The 24,923-nt window shown below is 38.7% G+C and overlaps 3 protein-coding genes across 5 annotated transcripts; 1 reads left to right on the top strand and 2 right to left on the bottom strand.

The window, feature by feature from the left end:
- Positions 1-2,037: 2,037 nt before the first annotated feature.
- Positions 2,038-15,470, bottom strand: cnnm2a (cyclin and CBS domain divalent metal cation transport mediator 2a). 3 transcript variants are annotated; one of them, XM_036574265.1, is made up of 8 exons: positions 13,962-15,470; positions 8,255-8,398; positions 7,987-8,124; positions 7,725-7,894; positions 5,729-5,822; positions 4,450-4,512; positions 3,273-3,451; positions 2,038-2,856 (listed from the first exon to the last, which is right to left on the bottom strand). In XM_036574265.1, the coding sequence occupies exons 1-8, from the start codon at positions 15,394-15,396 to the stop codon at positions 2,644-2,646; spliced, it is 2,436 nt and encodes an 811-aa protein (XP_036430158.1). In that variant the 5' UTR covers positions 15,397-15,470; the 3' UTR covers positions 2,038-2,643. The 3 variants fall into 3 exon arrangements, with proteins under 3 accessions (XP_036430158.1, XP_036430159.1, XP_036430160.1); XM_036574266.1 differs by lacking the exon at positions 4,450-4,512; XM_036574267.1 differs by lacking the exon at positions 4,450-4,512 and having other exon boundaries at positions 3,273-3,482; positions 5,691-5,822.
- Positions 15,471-16,483: 1,013 nt separating this feature from the next.
- Positions 16,484-19,023, bottom strand: borcs7 (BLOC-1 related complex subunit 7). The gene is made up of 5 exons (XM_036574269.1): positions 18,851-19,023; positions 18,481-18,543; positions 18,321-18,364; positions 17,921-17,941; positions 16,484-17,817 (listed from the first exon to the last, which is right to left on the bottom strand). The coding sequence occupies exons 1-5, from the start codon at positions 18,980-18,982 to the stop codon at positions 17,766-17,768; spliced, it is 312 nt and encodes a 103-aa protein (XP_036430162.1). The 5' UTR covers positions 18,983-19,023; the 3' UTR covers positions 16,484-17,765.
- Positions 19,024-20,729: 1,706 nt separating this feature from the next.
- LOC118810050 (steroid 17-alpha-hydroxylase/17,20 lyase) lies at positions 20,730-24,780 on the top strand. The gene is made up of 8 exons (XM_036573566.1): positions 20,730-21,059; positions 21,440-21,578; positions 21,831-22,060; positions 22,744-22,830; positions 22,942-23,148; positions 23,392-23,561; positions 24,242-24,345; positions 24,503-24,780. The coding sequence occupies exons 1-8, from the start codon at positions 20,745-20,747 to the stop codon at positions 24,778-24,780; spliced, it is 1,530 nt and encodes a 509-aa protein (XP_036429459.1). The 5' UTR covers positions 20,730-20,744.
- The last annotated feature ends 143 nt before the right edge of the window (positions 24,781-24,923 follow it).

A 24,923-nucleotide genomic window follows, 5' to 3' on the forward strand; every position in this document is an offset into this window, starting at 1 on the left:
TGAGCGTTTAAAATGTCCTTTTCAGTGTTGAGTTCATTATTCTCTTAGCAAGAGAGCCACCTAGTGGCCACTTAACCAAAGAGTCTCTTTAGCCCTCAAAATATTAAATTCCTTACAGTTCTCACATATTTACAAGGCATTTAAGAAACAAAAAAAATGCACCAATCAAGCAGTTGTCAAAACAATTCTTTTATAATAGTAACATTCAACTTTTTTATATATATAGATGATATTTTCTTGTTGATGGTAAGTATACAATACAACTCTCTATTCTCAATGCTTTTACAGCATTTCTGTAGACATTCAAGATTCTGAATAGCAGCATTATATGATGGACTCGAACCGTACGTTTGAGCACCACATTTCTGAAGAAGTTTCCTCTGTTTTGTCTAAGGCGGGCCATGACAAATAATTTTACAATCTTTAGGACACAACATTACCCTCTGAGAAAATGAGAACATTTCTTATACAGTATAAAATGGACTACAGCATGTTATTTGAAATAAGCTCTGTGACAGGAATGCTCAGTGACCCCTTCTTGATGCTTATACAATACGTACTTGTAGTTCAACAGCTCCACTATTCATCTGTAACACTTTTCATCCTGTCCTTGGCCATCAATCGGTTCATTTTCTGTGTCCTGTTTGCAACAGCACTTGAGAGTTTGAGTTTTGTGGGTTTATTTTCCTGATTGTCCCTGCATAACTGAAACACTATTGCACTGACAGGTTGCTACATAATACTTAAGACTGAGACCCCAGCTGTATCCCAAGAGTGCCTAATAGAACACTCACCAAACAGAAGCCCTTGAGGAGCAGTGTAATGAACTGAAATACTGAACTAAACTTAAAGGAAAAAACATCCCTCCAAAGTATTTTCCCAATTGAGGTGCAGACAAATAATAAATAACTGTATGACTCTTTCAAAACAGAGGAAACACTACAAGTACCTTATTCCCATGATGATGAATTCAGCAAGGACTGCTGAACTCTGTAATTAGATTTTAGACTGTTACGATGTGACATGAAGCAAGTTACACGTACGTCATACTGAAGGATTCTGACAGTGTTCGCCTTTCTAAAACGCAGCATAAAACAGTAGAATTATTTAAACTGAAAACAAATTCTTGAAATGGTTTTAAACATACATTTAACACATGATCAGACAAATGCACCTCAAATTAAAAGCTTACTGTTAACAACAATGGTCCACCGTTTTTCATACAAAAACTGGAGTTACGTTGTGAGATATACATATAGTCTGTCTATTCAGTGTAAAATGCGACACCGTACCTCGGATTTCAAAAGTGAAGTAAAAAAGTACACGAAAAAGGCCCTCATGTAAACATACTGAATGTCTTTGTACTGAAAATACTTTACATAGCACATCTGTACATGTGTAAGACATGCAGCCTCTGCTGTTTTCATAAACATGACATCTGATGCTGCTGGGGAGCTAAACATCTATAACACTTAAGGGTTGATCATACTTTAATACTCCTTCTTTGGTCAAGAAACTCCTCAATTCTACTCTGAGTGGCCTCTTTATCTCCATGGCTGACGACTATGAAAAGGCTTAGTGGTTTGGCCACTTCCATTTCTGTGGAAAATGCATAGGGCTTTGCAATAGATATGAAGACACCTGATTCTGTGGGTATACACCTGCATCTAATGATGACTGACATTTGTTCTTAAATCTTCACGTGCATTGATATGTTCTAGCACAAACTGAGCAGTCTGAAAAAGTTCTGTTTTAGCTCCTTGTATGTATATATAAAAGTCACAAAAGCCACGCTACCTCTTTCCAGACTCGGTTGCTCGGAATCTTCCAAAAGGATCAGGAAGCAAATGTGTTTACCGAAGCAATCTGGACTGAGGCAGGAGCGTTGGTCTTTATACACTGTGATGAATCTCCCTGATTTCAGTGAATATTTCAATAATCAGGTCATAACAGGCTAAAAACACATTTAAATAATTAAATTAATTCCCAAAAGGGTGTTATCATCCTTGCTTGTAAGAAATGTATAACTATGCTCTTTTTTCTAAGCTCATAAATTAACCCTATCAAATATCACGTTAATTAAAACATGCCCGTCATGCCTACATTGCTTACACTCGTAGCTTTTGTTCTAACCAAAGAACTGAGGTAAGAAAACTTTGATTAATGCCAAACTAGATTTGCTGTTCCTTTTAAAATGTGATCTTCGCACACCCAAATGACAAATGAGCCCCACTCCTGTTAACTCAGTATGTCATTGGATGATGAGACCTCACATTAATACTGCATTATAACGCACTACATTTTCATTTTTCATTCCTCACCGGCCTTCAATAGAAGTGACAGTGGACAGTGCTATGGCCATTTTGAGACTCTTATTGTTTCTCTATTGCTGGATGTGAGTGAGTTCTGATTAGAATGTGGCTGAGTGAGTAAGAGGAGGGTGGTCGGTCCTAGTTCTGCTAATGCCCGCAATAGTAGCACGTCCCACAGTGTGGTATGTAATATTTTACTGTGCCCTCTGTCCCTTGGAAAGTTTGTGATAAAAAGTAGAAAATCAGAGGGTTCATTTTATCCTGGAGAAGCTGCCCTGTGAAAGCTTCCCAACTGCTCAACAACTCAGAGAACAGAGCTCTCTCATATCCTTTAGATAGCTCCATCACTGTGTGCAGTGTGGTTGGGTTTATGCGCACTGGTGGAGTTCTGCTGCTGGATCAGCAGTGAAGCTGACTCGCCTCCTGGTCCGTCCTGGTGTTCAGTCAGTGTGAGTTCTATCTTAGTGAACTCGCTGTCAGTAGACTGTGGCGTCTTGTCCATGCGGGATGCCATGAGAGCGTTCTGATACTGCTGCCGGGTCACCTGCCACACAAAACAAAATCAACAGTCCTTACAAAGGTCTGCCTGCTAAACCGATCAGCCATAACATTAAAACCACCTCCTTGTTTCTACACTCATGATCCACCACCCAAATAATTCCTGCTCTATGGTGTCCTCTTGGGGTCCTGACCATTGAAGAACAGGGTGACAGGGGGCTAACAAACTATGCAGAGAAACAGATGGACTACAGTCTGTAATTGTCAAACTACAAAGTGCACTTATATGGTAAGTATAGCTGATAAAATGGGCAATGAGTGCAGATACAGGGAGGTGGTTTTAATGTTATGGCTGATCGATGATATGGTGACTCAAGTATCAAGAAGCACCCAAATATCTGTAAGACACTTAATGTTAGATTAATCATTATGATTGAAAACTGGGAATCTCAAGACTCAAACCTTAATGTAGAGCAAATCAGAGGCTGCTCTGACAGAGTAGTCCGGCACATAGATCTGCAGGAAGGCATTGAGCTGGTTGTTGCTGCTGCCGAGGGTTGGTGTGAGAGCTTCCATGCGGTCATTGCGGTTCACAGAGTCCGAGTGGTTGAGTCCAAAAGGTCGTGGAGGTGACTTATTCTCTGTGTAGCAAACAAAAAGTTCTAAGGTCATCTGCTGGTGCTGCTGTGTTGTAAACAACCAATACAGATGGCTATCATTCTGTCCTTCAGAGGACCACTGGAAGATGGAGGTATCCTCATACGTCCCCACATTGGTCTTGTGGATTATACTGCTTTGCATAACACTGAATCTAGGATTGTCTCATAGCTTAACATTAGGGACCATTTTCAAGACGTGAATAAACATAGGCTTGAACCAAATTAGGCACAAATATAGTGCAGGAGTAGCTTAATCTGTATAAAATGAGGTTTAATCTTAACATTCAAAAGATAATCAGAGCGACAGTTCTTGTAAAGTATGTTAAATTATTGAATTAAGAGCACCTGAGAAATTACCAAGTTAAGTGAAATCCAAGTAAAATGAGTGCAAGTGAAAAAAAATGGAAAGGGAAAGAGAAGAGTTTTCCAAAGGGAAGATTTTTTAATCAAAATAAGATTATGCTTTCCATGACTTAAAAAAATAGTTCAAAGAGAGTCCACAGGGAACCGTTAGAGCAGCAGTCATTCCACTGGAATGTATATAATCCCACTATCCCAGGGTCAGATGTCCATAAAATGTTTTAGATAAACAACTACTACTACTGAGTAGAATGTATGATCATTCAGTGGAAACTATAAGAATTTGCCAGACAAAAATGACAATATGTGGGATAAAGGGTTAAAACTGGAATGGAGAAAAGGCATAACTGATATCCTAATACATTTTACTGATGTTTTAAATCTAATAAATTCTAATCATAATTTAAGCACAAATATATCCTAAAGATTTAGCAAACTGGTTTTAGAAAATAATCTCTCAACCCAAGTGAGTCAATCAAGTGATACAAAGAAGGTACTTCTTACATTCTGTATTCAGAGACTGAGAGAGGGTTAGGGAAATGTACAATACATCCTGACTGAGGAGGAGAAACTGAGTTAGTGAGTGACAGAATGAAAGGAGGCAAAGGACAAGTGTGTACCTGGAGATCCCGCAAGTGACTCTGCCCTGCTCACAACGAACGTTCGAGACAAGGAGAGTGGAACTGGAGAATAAAGATGGAAGAAAAGCAAAAGGAGAAAGAAATAAAGGAAACATGAATAAATAAAGAAAAAAAACACAGAAGGGATTTTAAAGGAATCAATCATTTGCAGAGTAGTAGTGATTTAGTAGTAGTAATGAAAGATAAAATGTAGCAAAGATTTTTAATGTTTTTGAGAAGGGTCAAGCCAATCATTTGGTCACCTTCTCGTACTTCCTATATCAACATCTGCAAATTTTTGACAGCTATCTGAGAGACATTATTTGAGTTTCACCACATGGCAAGGTTATATTAACATAGTTCTAGAAATAAGTTCCTCAAAAGAAAAAAACAATGAGAGCAGCATATACCACTTATTTGAATTCAAAACAATTGATTTTTGGGATTTTTTTATTCCCATATTCATTAAAAAGTCGGATATTTGATATTTGCTGCTCTGCTTTGTGGTCAAAAATAAATCTGTCAAGTGTTTCACAAATCCTCTTTATACTAAACATATTTATTTTGATGTATGTATTTTTATATGTTTAGGTTTGAAATGCTTGTTTGGTTCTAACAACAAAAATTATATTGAATTAATTCTGTTTGGATAAATTTACCAGACTTTTCTAAAAAGTGTTACAACTAGACCCTCAGTCTGTTACACCTGATACTAACTATGGGGTAAACTGTAAATAAGTAAGTACTTATCTTGTTCGAATATACATTTTTTTTGTTCAAATACATATATTTTAAATATTTAGCAAAAAGCAAAATGTGTTAGCTTGTGCCCCACTCTCTCCTACATCATTAGCAATGTAAGAGCAATGAAAGCTCTACCAAAAAATACCAACAGGACTGAAAATAAGTGATTGGAGACAAACATGCACAATTTTTATACACAGAAATCACATAACACAACAGACCCCGCTCCCATCCCCCACACACACACCCCCACAAGGGCTGGTCAAAGCATTCATTTTACCAAGTTTAATTTGACCAAAGCCAGCTTCTTGCAGGGCTGTGGCTAAAAGCTCAGTGCTTGACAGTAGAAATGTATACACAATCAGCTGACTCAGCTGTCAGCAGGACTGAATGGCAGGTGTAGGAGATTGTGTCTAAAACTGCCAGGCAGAGTTCTAGTCCAGAAGGCATTAGAGGAGAAGCGAGGAGTCAGCACCACCTCAGCTCACGAGCAGTGCTTGTGTTGTGTGTGTTTGTGTTGCTCCATTACACAGACCTGGTGATGATGTTAAGGCCATCATTCCATAATAGGAAAATGGCCCTGCTTTAAACTTCATCCCCTCCTTGCCAGCCTCAACCTCCACCTTCCCCTGAGGATGAAAAGGAGGAGTTTTAGAGTAATAAAGTACAAATTCAACTCTTAGAAGTCGAGAGTTATCACTGTCACTTCCCTGGCTTATATAAATGCAATTACACAATAACATGGTTGATTACATAGTTATTTCATTTACATTCTGTAACTCGTTCAAGACTTTTACATTTTTACACTTTCACATTTTTACATTTGCTTTGATGTCAACAAACGGCACGCAGTATCCTTCTGCAAAACACTGCAGTAGGCACAGTATCTTTTGCTCAAATTTACATCATGTAAATCATCATCACCTCACAAACCTGGTATTGATTAAAAGCTTATAACCTGCATATTACACCACCCGTTTCAGCTATGAGTGAGAAATAATTAATACTAAATTACAACATGTTTTTGTTATCGCTGGTCTAAACAGCATGTGTCTCATGTTTAAGGTAATTAAGGTTGGTCCTAAAAACATTTCTCTCACCTGCTATAATCAACTAGCTTTTCTGGAGAAAGAAAAGAATGTGTTAAAAATGCTGAGCTTGGTGCTTTGTAAGCTACATCTGAGAACAGAGCTCAGTCTGGTCAGTTTGTAAAGTCATATGGCTTAGTTGAATGTACAGTTCAGGGAGTTCAATAGTTAATCTGCCTTTAGGGCTGCATACTACATTATCCTATACAGGGAATGAATCAGACAAAGCACTTACAACTAGACTGAGTTCATCCAGAATACTTGGCCTACTCAGTGTACAGTTTGCCAACTTGGGTATGAGCCTATGAAAGTATTTGTTTTCTCTATATGTAAATATATAAGATTAGTCTTGCAACAGGTACAATGTTTTGCCATCATAGCACATTTTTTGTTTTTTTTTGACACTATTTGAAAATGCCAGCTGCCTTTTTGTGAACATTTCATGATGTATGGACAAACAGAAATTTTGAAAAGCAGATATTAGCATGAAGATCGATTTTTCCTTTTCCTGTGAAGTCACTGTTTCAGAGATAGGAGGTTTTCTTGCAACAGCAAAAATCACAGTGCTTGTATGCATGAAAGGCCACATTGTGATAAGGACTAAATGTCTCTAGCGGCACTAATATGTGGTAATCACACCCTACATTCTAGCACTTATATGGTGGTTACTTTCAATCCTGACTGGAAGGTTATTATTATTATCATTAATAATTTAGACTATTATTTTTAGTAAAATAAAAGAGAATCAAACACAAAACCTGTTATTTTTCGATTAGTGGATAACACAAGTCATACTGACACTAAACAATTTCAAGAACGACAACAACTGTTTTTATGATTATTTCTGATTATTCCAACACATTAAAAGTGTGATGGGGCAAAAACACAAGAAAAAGAAATGAAGGGCCAAATCATAGAGCAACTGCTAAATCCAACACAAAAAGTAATGATTATTACTACAGGAGAATGTGTCAGCCTAGGTTAGTTTATAGTCAGCAATTCAGCCAAAAAGTCGCTGCTGTCAGAACAAAACCTCGTATCTCCAAAACGATAACTTTACAGGATAAGGAAAAACATACTTTACTTTTAATGTAAGTGGAACCAGACTTTTTTCAGAGTAGTTTTGGGCCATTTCGTTTGGTCCATTCATCATGAACTTCACCCACAATGTAAAGGACAACAGGCATTTTCAAACTATATCAAAAACTGAAAAACAACAAAAATGGAGATACGAGGTTTTGTTACAACCTATATCATATATATATTATATATATATATATATATATATATATAAAACATTTGGTGTCAATATCTCACCCCAAAAACTGTTTCCACCAATTCATTCGACTTTGACTAAATCACCTGTCACAATGTCTCCACGTATTCCCCCCATTAAATTGTAGATTATGCATTGAATGCTATGACACAGTGCACGGTGCTGACCTGTAGGATGAGGATGAAGTAATCCACAGGCTTGTTGCGATGAAAGAGATAATGCTCTAACATTTTCTTGTTCTTGTCATCATATTTGAGCTCTTGGATGACGTTGGGATGTTTGAGCAAGCGCAGGAGGATTTTCTCTGACATTTGAGCAGGTCCAAACGGCTCTACCTCTAGAACAGAAAGGAAAAGGAGAGGTGAAGAACATGAATCAATCTGTGATTGCTTTCCTAATCAAGAGCACACACCAATCAGACGTCAGTACCAGTTGCTAGGAACCGCAGGGTCGCCAGGAGAAGCTGTGGTGATATTTTGATCCCAAGATCGTTGTCTGTTGGCTTGAAAACAGAGAAATCTTGCTTCCTCTCCCGATGAGCTATCTTCTTTTTCGTCTTGTTGTCAGCTTTTACCAAAACAAATGGAAAGACTGTGTTACAAAATCTATATACATTCGTAATGCAATACGGTATGCATTATGTTTTAGGTTCATAAACTGCAATAACACTACGCAAGTCAAAGCTGTAAAGACGTACTGTACAAATCAGTCTCATCCAGAATCTCAGACTTAATGATCTCCTCAATGACATCCTCTAATGTGACAATGCCCAGAACCTCATAGAAAGGGTCTCCCTCCCCTTCATTGTTCACTCGCTGGACAATAGCCAGATGGGATTTACCTGCCAAATCAAACAAACACACACAAATGTTAGATGCATACGGTATACACATGGGAATCCGCTCTGTGGCATGAAATTTGGCAATGTTGAGTCCAAACCAAACACTGCGATTCACGTACGCTCTGGACCTCTTTACACAAACTAATATTGGGGTAAAAATGCTTGCTGAAAGCATTCTTTGCCCCTGACTTGTGAGAAAGGATGAAACTGATGATAACCAAGAAATTGGTCAAACAAAATGCTCTTGGATTTAGTCAGACAACAATCCATTACATTTTCTTAACAAATCTCCCATGCTTCCACATCTGTTTTCTCAGGACCCCCTCAATAAGCTGCTTAAAAAATTCCTGCCCAGTACTGTCAACCAAAACGTTAAAGAAAATTCTTTTCCTGTTTCTCAGCTAGTGATCATTTAAAAGGAATTTTCCAGAGCCAGAGCTAATATTAGACCTGAAATGAAGTTTCCACTGCAGTTGGGCGATGCTCTCACCGACGTGACAATGGGACAACCAGAGTGCCCACGTGAAGTTTCTGCAAATGACACTACCAATTAAGGCAAACATTCATGCTTGTTTTAAGTTCACTTATATTGAGAAATCTAAGCAACCAAACAGGCTTTAGCCTGTAACAACTGTCAGTTTACCTTTAAACCCTGTGTTTTTTACGTATCTGAAGGTTTAAAGAGCATATGTAAATTAAGTTCTTCTGAGAAACTTTCAGGAATGGTGGAGCTCTTGACCACGATATACGTAGGATCTCATGTACAGGACAAGCTCAGACCTCCTAGGACTACAAAGAGAGAGAAAGAGAAAAGAGACATTCAAGACTCCAGCAAAGAGGGAACATTGTTCCTCAGCTCCATAAAATGCCCACACAGTGTCGCATAGGTTTTTGGGGCTATTTATGCATCAAAGTCACAATTGAAGTTTGAGCACTTGCAGTTGCATGTAACTGTTCTTCTATAGGCTGACCAACAATATGGCATGTTGAGATTATACAAAGCTGGTGTGGTGCATAATGAGAAAATATAACCAACATAGGAAGACACACCTTCTAAGAATCATAACACGCCTGAACCACAAAAAATTAAAAGGGATCGGGTGTCCAAGCTTTTTAAGATGTCAAACATAAAGATAAAATATAATACACCTGCTGGCTATTTACAACGTCTTGGCTGTCTCATAAGAACTGTGACACAGACCTTTAGTATGAAACAGTTTCACACAGCACAACTATCATCAATCAAAACTAGGCTACTACACAGGAGAATGTGACAGAGAATCAGCCTCTGTTTTAAGACCCTGCCCTTCAGACTACACACTCTTACACGATCTGCCCATTCCCACCTTATTTATGGAATGGGATTTTACTCAGATTTTTTCCATAATGGAATTTCTTTATAAATAGCCAGGGGGACTGTGGGTGGCGAGTCTGTGATGCCTCACTGGAATATTTTTCATGTCGCAAACATAAATTAAGGCAATGGGAAATGTGTCTGTCCCTTTTATAAAGACTAGAAAGGTCCTTAAGAGGACAGAAAAAATTCATCAGAGAAAAGGGCAAAGAAACAGGCGCTGTGTTCAAATTTGAAGACTTTTAGAAAACTTGTGAAAGGTTGCATCGATTCCTTTTTCAAATGTTAACATTTTTATCTTTATCTGGATTCTTTTATAGGGAAAGTAATGTAATTTCTAACTAATTTCACTGCAATATTATTGTTAGTGATTAATACATACATTAATATGCATTAAATCTTTCTTAAATTGAGAAAATGTCAATGTCAACTGTGAAATGTCAATACAGCAATAAGACCTTATAAATTAAAACAATTACTGTTGTAATCTCCGTACAGTAATGGTCAGTCTTCTCACACACACACACACACACACTTCACAGTTAGAGTACACATAATAAACTGCTTGAGACAAATTGATTAAACAAGTGAAATCAGATGTGCTTGTTTTGAATGTAAATCTACAGCCACACCAGCTGTTTGCAGATAAGCCTGGACACTCCTGGTGTAAGGACAAGTAAATGTCCAGCCATAATGAGACCCACAAAGTGGAGTACTATGGTAAACTGCGTTAAGAGAAGCTTGATCTATGACTTTTGTATAAACATCACCATAGTCTTGAGAGATGTAACAAACAGACAGCGATATATAATGTCTCTTTTGGAACAAAACCTTGGATCTAAAAAAGCTTTTAGAAAAATGAAAAAAAAAAACTTTTAATGTTAGATAATGTAATAAAATAATCTGTAAAACTATTTTGAGCCATTTCTACTGGTCCATTCATCAATGAAAATAGTGTTCAAATGACGTTAAAAAAGAAAAACATCAAAAATGGAAACACAAAGTCTTGTTCTGACAGATTTTGTACTTTGGAAATCTAATAAAAGTAACATTTATAAAAGATCCAACAGAGCATTTTCATTAAACTGAAAACAATTCATCAAATCGTCAACCTCAAGTCTGGATCCCAACTCTTCTGCATGTAGAATAAAAAAAAAAAACTAGCGGCAGCTTACAAGCCCCACTTAGACTTAGCAGATTTCAGCTTTACTGGCAAGCTATATGATGTAGAATTAAATGGATTGTTAAAAAGAATTTTAGCACACACAGTAAAGAACAATTCTCGACAGAGTATTACTGAGCAGCATAACGTGTGACTGATACTTTATTAATCCCCAAGTATAAAAGTGCTGCTCATTAACGACTTCAAATATACTTGACTGGAAATTGGTGTGTTGAACTTGTTTACATCATGATTCATGTAAAATCTGCCAATTGTGTCTCAGTTTGTGAACATAAATAGCCATTAACCCTGTAAATTCCCAGCCCCGCTTACAGGATTACACATTCCAACATGGCAACATTCTGTAAGCAAATACCCTTCATTCCTGGAAAGAATTTTTTAAATTAATACCACAGCAGACAAATATGTCCAATATCAAAGCTGTGTATACAACCAAACATGACTAACCCCAGAATTAAAAAAGAAAAGGAGAAGAAGAAAAATGTGGAAAAAAATCTTATATTAATATACGATACAGTTGTGGAGAACCTAAAGGAGCGTATGCTGGCCCACCAGAGAAAAGTAGTTGCCCCTGCACTCTGGCACATGTAGGGCTGCTTTGGCCCACAGAGCATCTCCCGTCTATTGTTTTCAGTAAACACAAGTTGAAAGGTATGCAGAGTCACGACAAACACAGAGGGAAATGCTTATGTGGGTGACGGTAAGTCCTTTACACAGGAGATGTGGGGCCTTCTAAGACAGGCTTTGTTGATGGACTCGAGTTTGACATTGTAGAACATGCACATGCCGATTGTTACCCAAATCTGTTTAAGTCCATTTCCTGTCGGGCCACCACTTGTGGAATGCTGGACTGATTTAAAAGCCAGCCTACCAGTCCGAGTCCACTACCGGACAAATATATGTATAAGTAACAGAAATATAGGTAACTATAAAGCAACTAATAAAACACGTTACACATCATGATAAAATAATGAAGCAAACAAAACACCAACAAAAAGGATCTAAAAGAGACTGACAGACCTCTGGAACATCGCTCATTCTTACCCATCTCCTGAACCTGAAATGGCAGCTGTATGAAATGTAAATAAAACCATTGCTGAGGCTTCATAAGGAGCACTTTTTCTTAGCTTTAGAATAGGCAATGAGCACCACCAGTTACCAGTTACCAACTTCCTGCTACGATGCAGACCATTCTTCCTCTGCTCTGTGAAGGCTATCATTATTTCATTAATCATAAAATCTAAAGCACTGGAACTCAAAATGCTTAGCTGTTGTGCTAAGAATTTCTAGTTCCAAAAATTTCCAAAAAGAAACTTCCATTATTTTCATATGCACTGTGACATCTAAAGGAGGTCTGTGGGAGAAGCTGATGGCATTTACTGTAAGTAATTAATACTCTAGTGTACTGTACTTTGAATTCAAGAGGGAGAAATGTAATGTTAAATAATGTAAAAATATAGTGTAATTTCTAGTAAGCCTGCTGATGAATGCAGATTTATTGCATTCTTGATGGAGAGAATCAATCCTAGAAATATTAGAAATCACATGGTTATGGCAGCAAGCGCGCAGACTGTAAACTTTTCACAATTTAAATACTGACTCAATATTTAAGGCACCAAAAGCACTTGCTTCGCTTGCTTTATAGCTATGTCTTACTAGGAGGGTAAGTTAGACTTGCTGTTACTATGGAATCCATTGCTGTCAGATGTCGGACAACAAGAAAACCAAAAAAGTGTCCCTGCAAGAAAAAATGGGTCATTATGAACATAAAGCTACAAAACAATTATTAAAAAAGCGAAGCAAGATCAGTAACAACAAACAGCGTAGTAGATGATAGAAGACTACTAGACTGAATGACTAAAGAGTACTATCAGTTGCAGAATATCAAAGGCCACCATGTGCCAAAACCTCAGAGCACACAAAAAGACTCAAAACACTGGTAAACAAGTCTTAAGAACACAGAACAAGTCTTAAATAAAGAAGCCTAAAACTTTGTCCAGTACCAGAGTGAAGAAAAATGGAAAATGTGAGAAAAAAGGAACTGCCTTTCACCACAACCACTTAATCTATGAAACACACTGTACACAGTGATACATCCTCATCATGTATGGCCTCTACTCTAACTGGCTCGTTTATCCTCATTAATGATATGACTGCTGATATGTGTGCTGACAGGAGCAGCAGGATAAATTCTTAAGTCCCTGGAAAAATGCATTCTGCTCTGATGCAACCAAATTAGTCAAAATTAATTGGACAGTGCTTCATGACATAGTAACCTGCAGTTAAGACTAACTTGTGCATATGCTCACTGGTAATAAACATGTTGTAAATTTCTGGCTAAATAATAATAATAATAATAACAATAGTAATAATAATAAGCAGAAAGTTCAGGGTTTGTATGTATTGTACTTTCTAAATCTATCCAACATGGCTGAAACTACTTTCACTACCTTTAGGTTCAGTGTCAATAGCTGTAGTCATCTGAAATGAAAATGTGAAGCTACTATCTTGCCTTCTGAGTTCACTGTATGGCTGAATAAGACATGGATGTTTCTCTCTGAGACTGAATGAGGTACAGCATTGTATCGTGCACATGTTGCAGTTGTGCCAGTCCATGCAGCTACATCATTCTTCCCAACAGGATGTGGCAGCAAAGTAGAGAAGAACCCATACCACAGACAACAGAAAACAAAAAGAGTTTTAAGGAACTGGACCATCATTCACATTCAATACCAACACAGCATTCTAACCATTCTTCAAATTTGAGACTAATGTGACTTATTTCAATTTTACTTCTATTTTTGGGGTGTGTGATGTTCACATCTGAATGCATATAACATCAAAGATCATCTATGTCATTGTACCAGTATGTCAAACAACACTACAGTAATGTTCTTCTAAAGAAGTTGTAGTCCTGAACACATAAAATTCATGCACCACAGGTGGATCAAAAGCTTCTCTTTAGTCGTCCATCAGAAATGGATATTAATTGATCTCTCATCTCTCTCAAGCTAAATTACTTTTACCTTTCTTGAACTCCTCCAGCATGGCATCCAGCTTAGTATCATTGAAGACAAAATGCAAAGGGTGGCTGTAGAACTTGGTGATGGTTTTCAGTGGGGTGCAGTCATCTGGATCCACAAACGCCAAGTCCTTCACAAACAGCAGATCGACTATGTTACACCTCTCTCCTTCAAAAACCGGGATGCGAGTGTAGCCACTCTCCATGATCTCAGACATGGTGTTGAAGTCCAGGATGGCATCAGCGGTGATCATGAAGCAGTCACGAAGAGGGGTCATCACATCCTCCACGGTTTTAGTCCTCAGCTCCAGAGCTCCCTGGATGATATTGAGCTCCTCTTTCACCAAGTCATTATATGGGTCTGTAACCCTGAGCATCTCAAGAAGCTTCTCTCGGTTATACACGGTCCCGATCTCCTGCCCCAGCACGTGGTCCAAAAGCTTACTGACTGGATAAGAAGCAGGAAAAGTAAGGATCATAAAGAACTTAGTCAAGAATATGGTGTTTGCCCCAACAGCAAGCCCATGTCTCGAACAGATGGCCTGTGGCACGATCTCTCCGAATATGACAATCCCAATGGTGGACACCACCACCGCAATCAAGCCAGACCCTGCAATGTCGTCCAGCAGAATGGTCAGAGTGGTGTTCACGAGAACGTTTCCCAAAAGAAGGGAACACAGAAGGTAGTTTCCCTGACTTCGCACAGGCTCGATCTTCTTGGCGTAGTTCTTCTCCCTCTCCGTCCCGCAGTTCTGGACGATCCTGAGCTCCATGGGGTCCAGTGCCATGAGTCCCAGGTTGAGGCCGCTGAACATGCCGGACAGGCACAGTAGCATGGCAATGAAGATCACCTGCAGCCAGAAGGGCAGCAGGAACTTCTTCTCCTCCACCACCAGCACCTTGGTGTCGTGGCCGTCGTGGTACACCCAGCTGCTCTCTGGACGCGCGTCGTCGTCCTGCGTGGCGATGCACAGGTAGTACACCTTGCTCTTCTCGGTCTTGCGCAGCGGCTTCACGTCGATCTCGATCACGCCGGACGTCCTGCGGTTCACTTCCACGTTCGGAAGGATGATGATGTCGCTCGAGCGGATGCCGCAGGGGTGCAAACCGGGCGCGTAACCGTAGCTGTCGGCGGCGCGCTCGTGCTCCGTGAACGCGATCTTGGACCAAGTCTCGTTGTTGATGTTTTGCCCGTAAACGCGCAGCTTGACGCGCGAGCGCTCGCTTACGCGCAGGTAGCCCCTGTCCATAAACGACACGTCGTCCGTGTCCTCCAGCCTGAGGCCGATGATGACGGTCTCCTCCTCCATCGCCACCTCTCTGGCGTGAAAGCAGCGCGCGGGACAGGCGCTGACCACCAGGAACACGAGAGTCAATGAGCGGACCGGGCTGAGCGCCGCCATGTTAGAAGTGGGCAACGCGGACCACCGCTTTGCCATGTTGACAGTGGGCACGTTCAGGCTGAATCTGCATCAGAGAGGAGCGCAGACAGCCTTCCTCATCCTCGCTCTGGCCTGGCTTAGCACAAGTGATAAGGCTGACATTCCTCACCGTGCCTCACTGGCTCTTGCGACGCGATGACACACCAGCGCGCTCTAATGTGAGCCCTGCAGCTGGTGGTCAGCTTCAGATGCCTGCTGACGGACACTCCAGAGGACCAATCCAGAGGAGAAAGACCCGCTCGGGTGGGAATAACGCACGGCCACAACAAATGGCGCGGCTCAGAAGGGCTTAAAGCGAGGCGGGTCTAAGCTGGGAAATTGCATTGAGAAATTTTTAATGGCCAATCAGTGGTCAGGATGGGAGGCCCAAAAATCGGGGAGCGGTTTTCTGCAGCCAACGGTGTAGTATTATTATACTCGTCACGATATGTCTGACAATTTAATTGAATTAAACACGGTGGGTGTGTCCTGCTGAAATACAGAATGTCTGGGCACTGACAGATTTAATCAGACTCAGTAATAATAAATAATAAAACTAAATCCTTAATAATTTGAATAAAAGCTGCCTGAAGCCCTGTAGTTCTGTAGTTTTCAAGCATGATTTTTCCCCATTCCAACCAGATTTTCTTATAAATACACACACACACAAATATATATATATATATATATATATATATATATATATATATTTGTATTTGTGTGTGTTATACGGTAATCTTGTTGAAATGGATAAACACACTTGAAAACTACAGAACTACAGCTGTGTTTGAGTAACGGAGACTCTACACAGATGAGAAATAAAAGGAAAGGGCTTCACGCATAATTTAAGGTGGGTGAATTTTTATGTTATTTTCCTACAACAGGACTTTGTTTGGAACTGAAATGACAATGATAAAGAATGGAGCTTTAGCTGTTCCCATCCATTTTGAATTAACAAAGCAAAGACAGCATACAGTGGTTTAGAAATAACCGTAAACTCTCTGCAGTACCTGCTACCTTGACTTTTTGGCCTCCAGGCAAGGGTTAAGCAGATATTCGATCAGTATATGTAATATAATGCAATACAAATGTTATGCACAAAGGAATCATTTATGTACAAATTTAATTCAAACAAATACATTTCTACAGAAATGCATGCCACAAATATCAGACACTTGCTTACAAAAAAAAAACAAAAAACAAGTAATCGCAATGGCTGACAAAGTTTCAAATATCTTTCCTCTGCTTTCCTGGAACAGCGCACACTGTCCTTGAGTACTGATAAAGATGTTCAGAGGCAGGGCAAACATTCTCTCGAGCAGCAAATTCCAAACCATGGATTTAACAATTGTGAAACTAAACATTTTATAACATCATAATCTTTCTTACTCTTATATAACACAAACATTAAGTGTTGGCCGTACTGAACCAAGATTACTCAAGTTAGTTAAAAAAGGTTTTTCAATTGTGAATCACCAATGACATTATAATTTTGTCCAAGACTAGACCTCTTCCATGTTCACAAACTGTTCAAAGTCACATCGTAACAGCAGTCACTGACCAACTATTTTTGCTATAGTACTTCTTGAATTTCTGCAACTTTTTCTCCCTAACATAATTTGTCAAATTTGTGGACATTGTACAAAAACAGAATAAATATACTTCTAGACATACAGCTGTAGTAACACCTTTGTACCACCTGGGACCGTCATACTCCTTCATAATTTTTTTCCTACATAAAAATGTGGGATAAACATGAGGACACAATGAATTCCTCTGTTTGCAGGTCTTACTGGTTGTTTGTGTCTAAAACCCTGAGCACAAATAGCTTGCAAGATAAGTGAGAACATTGTGGAATCCAAAGCTTCCTGGGAGTGATGATCGAGGCTACAGTCTAGGACAGACATCTGCTTGACCTTGCTGAGATTCTGATATATCACACATCCCAATTTCCCCTCTGTAAAGAGTATGTGGCTGAATCCTACAATTTGTATACAAAAGACCAATTTATTTATTCCTCAAAGTAAAAAAGGCAAATAAATTGAAGTAAATATGCAGTAGATTGTTCATGCACACTTTTTTCTTTAAGGCAGGGTAATTGAACACTGACACTAGTCCTTCATCCAGTCCTTGATAAAAGTGGCATGCTCCAATTTAACTGGCAACAGTGTAAAATTATATTTAAAATCATAAACATAATAACTGAACACAATCAAATAACATTGGATGAGACTATGTCTCAATAACATGAGGCCTATCTAGGGGCTCACCTGATCCCTCCCTTAAGAGAGCAACTGTGAATGCTCTGCACAATATCTGGCCACTTAATGAAAAGTGATAAAAGAAACAAACCAAATCTCCTAGAGGAGATCAACATCATAGCCTGGTTATTTAAGCAAATGTCTTAGCTGGTCCTGAAGGTTTTTGGAGTGTTCCACACTGTGAAAAGAATAAGGAAGGACAGATATGGTCATTGGTTGCTGTGGCTTTAAATTACATAAAGCAGTCAGAATAACTGAGCAGTGTGCCTGTTTTGACTTACTTCTTTTGGATGGCTTCTTGCCTTAATGAAAGAACATATAAGACAATATTAATGCACGTAGAGACTTCCACTGCACTGTACATAGAATGTCAGCAGTTATTTTATCAACAAAATTAAATCGCTGTTGTTGGAACAAAACCTTGTATCTCCAAAATTGTAACTTTACAGGAGAAGGAAAAAAACTACTTTACTTTTAATGTAAGTCAATGGAACCAGACTTTTTTCCAAGTCATTTTGGGTCATTTCTGTTGGTCCATTCATCATGAAATGCACACACAACATAAAGGGCAACAGGCAATTTCAAAATATGTCAAAACCTAAAAAACTACAAAAATAGAGATACAAGGTTTTCTTCCAACAACAGCGAAATATAAATGAGAAGTACTGTAGATATACTCACTGATACTGCAAATGAGTAGTTATTATGGACATCTTCCTCAGACTCTATAATGCAAATTAATATTCCACATCTGACAAAGTGTTCACATTTGGTATTTCTGTGCAAATGACATACTGGGTTTACCAAAGGAATAAAAAGTAAGTATAAAAAAAGTCCTTACATCTTCAGAGTGCAGAATAGCGTCCTCCTGAATGACCATATTTCTGGCCGCCTGGCCGAGCAGCTGAAAATCACAACCGACATTACAGTGTCAAACTGCAGATCAAGAAAACTGCCCCCTGGTTAGCTAACTAGGTTAGCTAACTTAACTAGCTAATGTTCTTAATTTGTAGTTTAACGTAACGTCAAATGTAATCTATATACCAGTTCATAAGTATTACAGTGCTTTAGTAGCTTGTCAAAAAGCTTTCTCTTCGTAATGCAAAGACTTCAACAAACAAATAGAGGAAGCTAGTCAGCTAAGCTAGCTAGCTAGCATGAGTAATAAAGAAAACGTCGCGTTTTGCTGCTGTTGGAATTTTAACATTTACCTCTTGGCTACGAGAACCTTTTAAAACCTGTCGAGTAAGGGCGATTACATCTCCGCTGCAACAGCCCACTTTATCAGACAGCAGACCTTTAACAGACTGACCAAAGCGGGGCTGCGCTTCTGAGGAAGCCATGGCTACGCTACGGAGCGACCCGAGGGACAAATAACACGAGCGGCCAAACAGGGGCCGTTTCTCAATGTGTGTGTGTGTGTGTGTGTATATGTGTGTGTGTGCGTGTGTGTGTGTGTGTGTGTGTGTGTGTGTGTGTGTGTATGTATGTGTATATACGTGTGTGTGTGTGTTTGTTCTTAAATTTATTTTGGAAAAAAATGAGACGAGAAACAGACATTAAAGTAAATCTTTGCTCCCTGATACAAATAATACCTAATATGAAAGTTTGTTCTGACGATTCGTTAGGACGAGGATCAGTTTAGATTAACAGCCCAGTTAGCAAAATTTGTTTGTCCACTTGTGGACCACATTCTTGGTTTGTTCTGGCCTGGTATACGGCTGGGCCTTCAGCCCAGGCCTGGCCCACACAATGTAAAGTGAGTAGAAGTAAAGGATATGGCCCAAATCTACCAACAGCTACTGTTTTGGTGCCCACAACATTGTCACAACGTTGAAATGTAACTCCTCAGAAAGTTGTGACCAAAAGTATGTTAGTTCAACCCCATTTCCAAAAAAGTTGGGACGCTGTGCAAAATGTAAATAAAAACAAAATACAATGATGTGCAAATCATTTAAACCCTATATTTTATTGAAAATAGTACAAAGACCACATTTAAAATGTTGAAACTGAGAAAGTTTATTGTTTTTTGAAAAATATATGCCCATTTTGAATTTTATGTCAGCAACCCATTCTAAAAAAGTTTGGACAGGGGCAACCAAAGGCTGGTAAAGTTGTGTAATTCTGTAATGCTAAGAAACACCTGGTGGTTAATTGGCAACAGGTCAGTAACATGAACAAAAATCATCCCAGAGAGGCTGAGTCTTTCAGAAGTAAAGACGTCCTCCAAGATGTTCACCATTCATCATCTACAGTACATAATAACATTAAAAGATTCAGAGAATCTGGTGAAATCTCTGTATGCAAGGGACAAGGCCAAAAACCAGTATTTGCTTGCTGCGATCTTTGGGCCTTCAGGTGGCACTGCATTAAAAACAGGCATGATTCTATAGAGGAAATCACTTTATGGGCTCAGGAACACTTCTGAAAACCACAGTCTGTGAGAACAGTTTGTTGCTGCATCCACAAATGTAGGTTAAATAAAGAAAAGAATAAATCATATATGAACAGGATCCAGAAACAAGAATAATAAACGACTGTGTTCACAGTTTTAAGTGACACAGAATTGTAAGCAACATTATTAACTACAAGGGATGATATAACCACAATTACGTATATTTAAAATAAGTTTATCTGCAATGAAATCATTGATTAGATTCCATAAATTCTGGATCAAGCTTCGATACTGGCCTGTAACTATTCAAAAACTACTATTTATTTTGTTATAAAGCAACATAAGTTGCTCCCTAAACTTCAATAACATTATTAGTCTTCTGTCTCTAAAAACATATGAAACAGAAAATTCACAAGCATCTGGAACAGACTGAATGTTTTGTCATTGAAAAATTACGTTATGAAACATTCAGTCCATTGCAGTGTTTGTAAGTGGCTGTGCAACTGCTGGCACATGCATTCTTTTGGTTTCAAATTGACATTGACTGTTAAAGATTGCTGAGCTGAAACTATTTTAAGGTCAAGGAGGTGGCATTGAAGAAGTCATATAAAAATCCCTCTTCAGATGTCTCAGAGCATGTGCAGTACCAGGCACTATACTGCTAGATACAGACCTGGCTGAGATACTGAATAGCTTCCAGACATTTCAGGATGGCATGGCTTTTTTGTTCCTGTGTATTTGCTGCAGTAATCATTGTGGTTCTTTACCTGAAGAGGAAAATGCAGGTGTTTCTGGCAGACGATAGAAGCCCTCCAAGCCTCCCTTCTCTCCCTGTTATCGGGAGCCTTCTGAGCCTAAAGAGTGACAGCCCTCCACACATTTTCTTTCAGCAGCTGCAGAAGAAATACGGGGATATATATTCGCTTATGATGGGCTCCCATAAAGTTATCATCGTCAACAATTATCACCATGCAAAAGAGGTCCTGCTTAGGAAAGGGAAAATATTTGCAGGGAGACCACGGACTGTAAGTAGACTTTATTAGTCTGGGTTTTATACACTTATAAAAATGAAAGTGCCTAAAAAGGTTATTTGTGGCAAAGGAATAGAAGAACAGTTTTTGGCTCCTTAAAGAACCTTTCAGTAAATCAGTATTAAAGTTTTGGAAATGAGATGTTTTAGTGTGAAGAACCTTTTAAATTTAAAGCTTCTATACAAGTTACAAGTATTTCCTTAAGCTAAGAACCATTTAGGAACCTTTATATTTAAGAGTGTAACAAAAATGCTCAGTTCTACTGCTGACCACAGCAGAGGGTCAGTGGCCATTACCATACAAAGCTACTGCAGAGCTCCAGTACATTATCTAATGTTTAAAATAATTCTTAAAAGAAGTTTCACTCCTTTAAGGTTACTACAGACATCTTAACACGAGATGGGAAAGACATAGCATTTGCTGACTACAGTGCCACATGGAGGTTCCATCGGAAAATTGTGCATGGAGCCCTGTGCATGTTTGGAGAGGGAGCTGTGTCTATCGAGAAAATAAGTGAGTATGAAGCATCTCACATGAAAGCATCTTAATGCAAATATTATTTTTATAATTCAGACTGAACACTCTCTCTATGTGATAAGATGAAGCATTTGGGAAACTGGGCCCTTAACAGTTCTTGTGCCGCCACATTGTATTCGCAAAAAAACATATTTATGTTCTTGAGAAGTTAGTAAAATTATGAAATCACACAATCATCATCTCTCTCCACTCTACTCTTTGTGTTCTCCACTCATTTCTTCCTTGCAGTTTGCAGAGAGGCGAGCTCTATGTGTGAGGTTCTGACTGAATTGCAGAACACTGCAGTGGACATGGCCCCTGAGTTGACCCGCGCAGTCACAAACGTGGTGTGTGCCCTGTGCTTCAGCTCCTCATACAAGCGTGGAGATCCTGAGTTCGAAGCTATGCTCCAGTACAGCCAGGGCATTGTGGATACGGTTGCCAAGGACAGTTTGGTGGACATTTTCCCATGGCTGCAGGTGAAGACCATAGATTAAATATTAGGGGTGTAAATCACAGACCTCAATTAAGTGCACAAATTTCACCACAATAATATTTGATTATTTTTGTTCAATTCAGACAAAAAACACTTAAGATGCAGAAACTATTTACACAGTAGTAAAGTATCTACAACAAATACAATAAACCAACCTTTTTGTGTTTGAAAATATCTGGTACATATTTTATTGAATAATAATAATAATAATATGATATAATCAGTGGTATATGATTATATATATTATATATGATTAATACCACCTTTATTAGAGAAATAAAAACCTGTTTATTGTACATCACATCTAAAATAACCTAATTAAAAATAAATATTTATTACAAAAAGGCAAATGATACCATAAAAAGCTAAAGTAAAAACTCATGTTTTAGGCTATTTTTTAAGCTGCAAACTGAAGATGCTTGTTGTGTGTCTTGTGGGAGGGAGGTTCATAGTTTAGGAGCTTTCATGCTAAATGTAGCTTCACCACTTCTTGTTATATTTTTATATTATTATTATTATTATTATTATCATTAATAATAATAATAATAATAATAATAATAGATTATATCAATATCACCAAGCACTGGTGCAGTTCACATCCATATTACATATACAATTAAGATAATATAATACAATTATAGAATCTACCACCTGCTTTCTCTGCAGATGTTTCCAAATGAAGACCTCAGAATTCTAAAACAATGTGTTTCCATTAGAGACAAGCTGCTTCAAAAGAAATATGAGGAGCACAAGGTGAGAGACAATAAGAAGATTACTCTTCATTTCATTTATATGTCTTTAATACACTTATTGCCTTATTTGATTATTCACTTTAGCTTGTTTGAAATGTGTCTCCCTCTGCAGGCAGATTACAGTGATAACGTCCAGCGGGACCTGTTGGATGCTCTGCTGCACACCAAACGCAGGTCAGAGAATAACACCAGCACTCAGGATGTTGGTCTCACTGATGACCATCTGCTGATGACTGTGGGGGATATTTTCGGAGCTGGAGTGGAGACCACAACCACCGTTCTGAAGTGGTCCATAGTTTACCTTATACATCATCCACAGGTCCAGTAAATTACACTTTTTGACCATAACAGTGATCCCACCATCATTTTTTGCTTGTACTTTCACGAATTTAGGTTAATAAAGATTAAATGCACAGTACTGTTCTAGACAACAAAAAAGAACGTGGATGACCCTATCACAACCAGTATGTACCACTAGGGCCACCACCAAGTCAGTGCAGAAGAGAGGGGAAAATGTAGGTCAAGAACAGCCAGTCATGCTTTCTCTTTGTCTGAATTCTAGGTTCAGAAAAAGATTCAAGAAGAGTTGGACAGTAAGATTGGAAGAGACAGGCACCCACTGCTTAGTGACAGAGGAAATCTGCCCTACCTTGAGGCCACAGTCAGAGAGGTGCTCCGAATTCGGCCTGTCTCTCCACTCCTCATCCCTCATGTTGCTCTCTCAGACTGCAGGTAATTCCACACCACTATGTACTTACATTAAAGGCAGAACCAACTTATTTACATAGATCCACCTATTCAGCCTATAGCAGTTTAACCCCACCCATTTATATTTAAGTTCTAAAACTTTTTGAATGAAGTGAAATACAGAGCAGCCAATCAGAACAGAGCTTGTTTGTATATATTATTCTTAAAGGCACAGTAACAAAAACAGCCTGTATAATTCTAGGGGATAAAGAGATGTTTGAAAATGGTCATGTAAAATGAATGATGACTGTTTTTGGTACATAAAATCATGCTAATCTTGTAAGTGGAAAAACCTCTCAGAAACCTGAAATGCAAGAAAACATGTAGCATATGGGGCCTTCAAAACAGCCTCATTCACCAACAATTTTTTTCTTATATTTGTCATTGAGAAAGGTCCTATAAGAAAAAGTCCATGTCAGATTCATGACATGCTCTTAAACTGCAGAATTGTTCACACTTTTGTGCTCTAGAGTGTATGTAGATTCTGTTCTAGAACAAACCCCTAATAGGAAAACATTGGTGAATGTCAGAATCTTTGTGAAAATTACAAAAGTGGGTTTTAAGAAGACATTTCTTCTTAAGAATGGTTGGTGAATGAGGCCCAATGTTCTGCAGTGAACCTTTGTAAACCAAAACATGCCTCTGTTTTATCTGCTGTATTGCAGTATAGGAGAGTACACTGTGCAGAAAGGGACACGAGTCATTGTTAACCTGTGGTCCTTGCATCATGATGAAAAAGAATGGAAAAACCCTGAACTGTTTGTTCCAGGTACTAATTAAATAACTACATAAATCCTACATTTTTGCTAATAAATACAAAGCCACTGTGTTGTGTAAAACATCAATATTAATGGCGATGCTCCTGTTGTTGCTTAGTAATGGTAACATAATGTGTAATACAGTCTTTTGTAATTTTTCTTGAGCAGAGCGTTTCCTGGACAAGGAAGGGAACAGTCTGTTATACCCATCGGCCAGTTACCTGCCCTTTGGAGCTGGTGTGCGCGTTTGTCTCGGCGAGGCCTTGGCCAAGATGGAGCTCTTCCTCTTCCTGTCATGGATTCTGCAGAGGTTCACTCTGGGGGTGCCTGCTGGTCAGCCTCTACCAGATCTGCAGGGCAAGTTTGGGGTTGTCCTTCAGCCCCAGAAATATAAGGTCGATGCCAAACTCAGGCCTGGTTGGGAAAAGACCCCACAACTTCATTAAAACAATGAGGTTAATTCAGTCTAGCTTTAAAGTCAGCTTTTTGTGTCTTTTTCTGACCGTTTTGCTACAAAAATATGCCACGTTTTATAATTAATCTTCTCTAATAAGCTGGGCATAGTTTTGGTGAAGTGTGTATGAACTAT

The sequence above is a fragment of the Colossoma macropomum genome, unplaced genomic scaffold (genome assembly GCF_904425465.1).
Source record: "Colossoma macropomum unplaced genomic scaffold, Colossoma_macropomum, whole genome shotgun sequence".
In the NCBI taxonomy this organism is placed as follows: domain Eukaryota; kingdom Metazoa; phylum Chordata; class Actinopteri; order Characiformes; family Serrasalmidae; genus Colossoma; species Colossoma macropomum.

Coding starts and splice junctions, on each gene's coding strand:
- cnnm2a (XM_036574267.1), bottom strand. CDS start 15,396: ATGGCAAAGCGGTGGTCCGCGTTGCCCACTTCTAACATGGCGGCGCTC. Junction 8,125..8,254: donor GGATGAGACTGATTTGTACA/GTACGTCTTTAC, acceptor TTTTGGTAAAAG/CTGACAACAAGACGAAAAAG. Junction 3,483..5,690: donor CACAAACACACACAACACAA/GCACTGCTCGTG, acceptor CAGCACCAGCAG/ATGACCTTAGAACTTTTTGT.
- LOC118810050 (XM_036573566.1), top strand. CDS start 20,745: ATGGCATGGCTTTTTTGTTCCTGTGTATTTGCTGCAGTAATCATTGTG. Junction 22,831..22,941: donor AGAAATATGAGGAGCACAAG/GTGAGAGACAAT, acceptor CTCCCTCTGCAG/GCAGATTACAGTGATAACGT. Junction 24,346..24,502: donor CCCTGAACTGTTTGTTCCAG/GTACTAATTAAA, acceptor TTTCTTGAGCAG/AGCGTTTCCTGGACAAGGAA.
- borcs7 (XM_036574269.1), bottom strand. CDS start 18,982: ATGGCTTCCTCAGAAGCGCAGCCCCGCTTTGGTCAGTCTGTTAAAGGT. Junction 18,544..18,850: donor AAGGTTCTCGTAGCCAAGAG/GTAAATGTTAAA, acceptor TGTGATTTTCAG/CTGCTCGGCCAGGCGGCCAG. Junction 17,942..18,320: donor ACTACTCATTTGCAGTATCA/GTGAGTATATCT, acceptor TCTTTCATTAAG/GCAAGAAGCCATCCAAAAGA.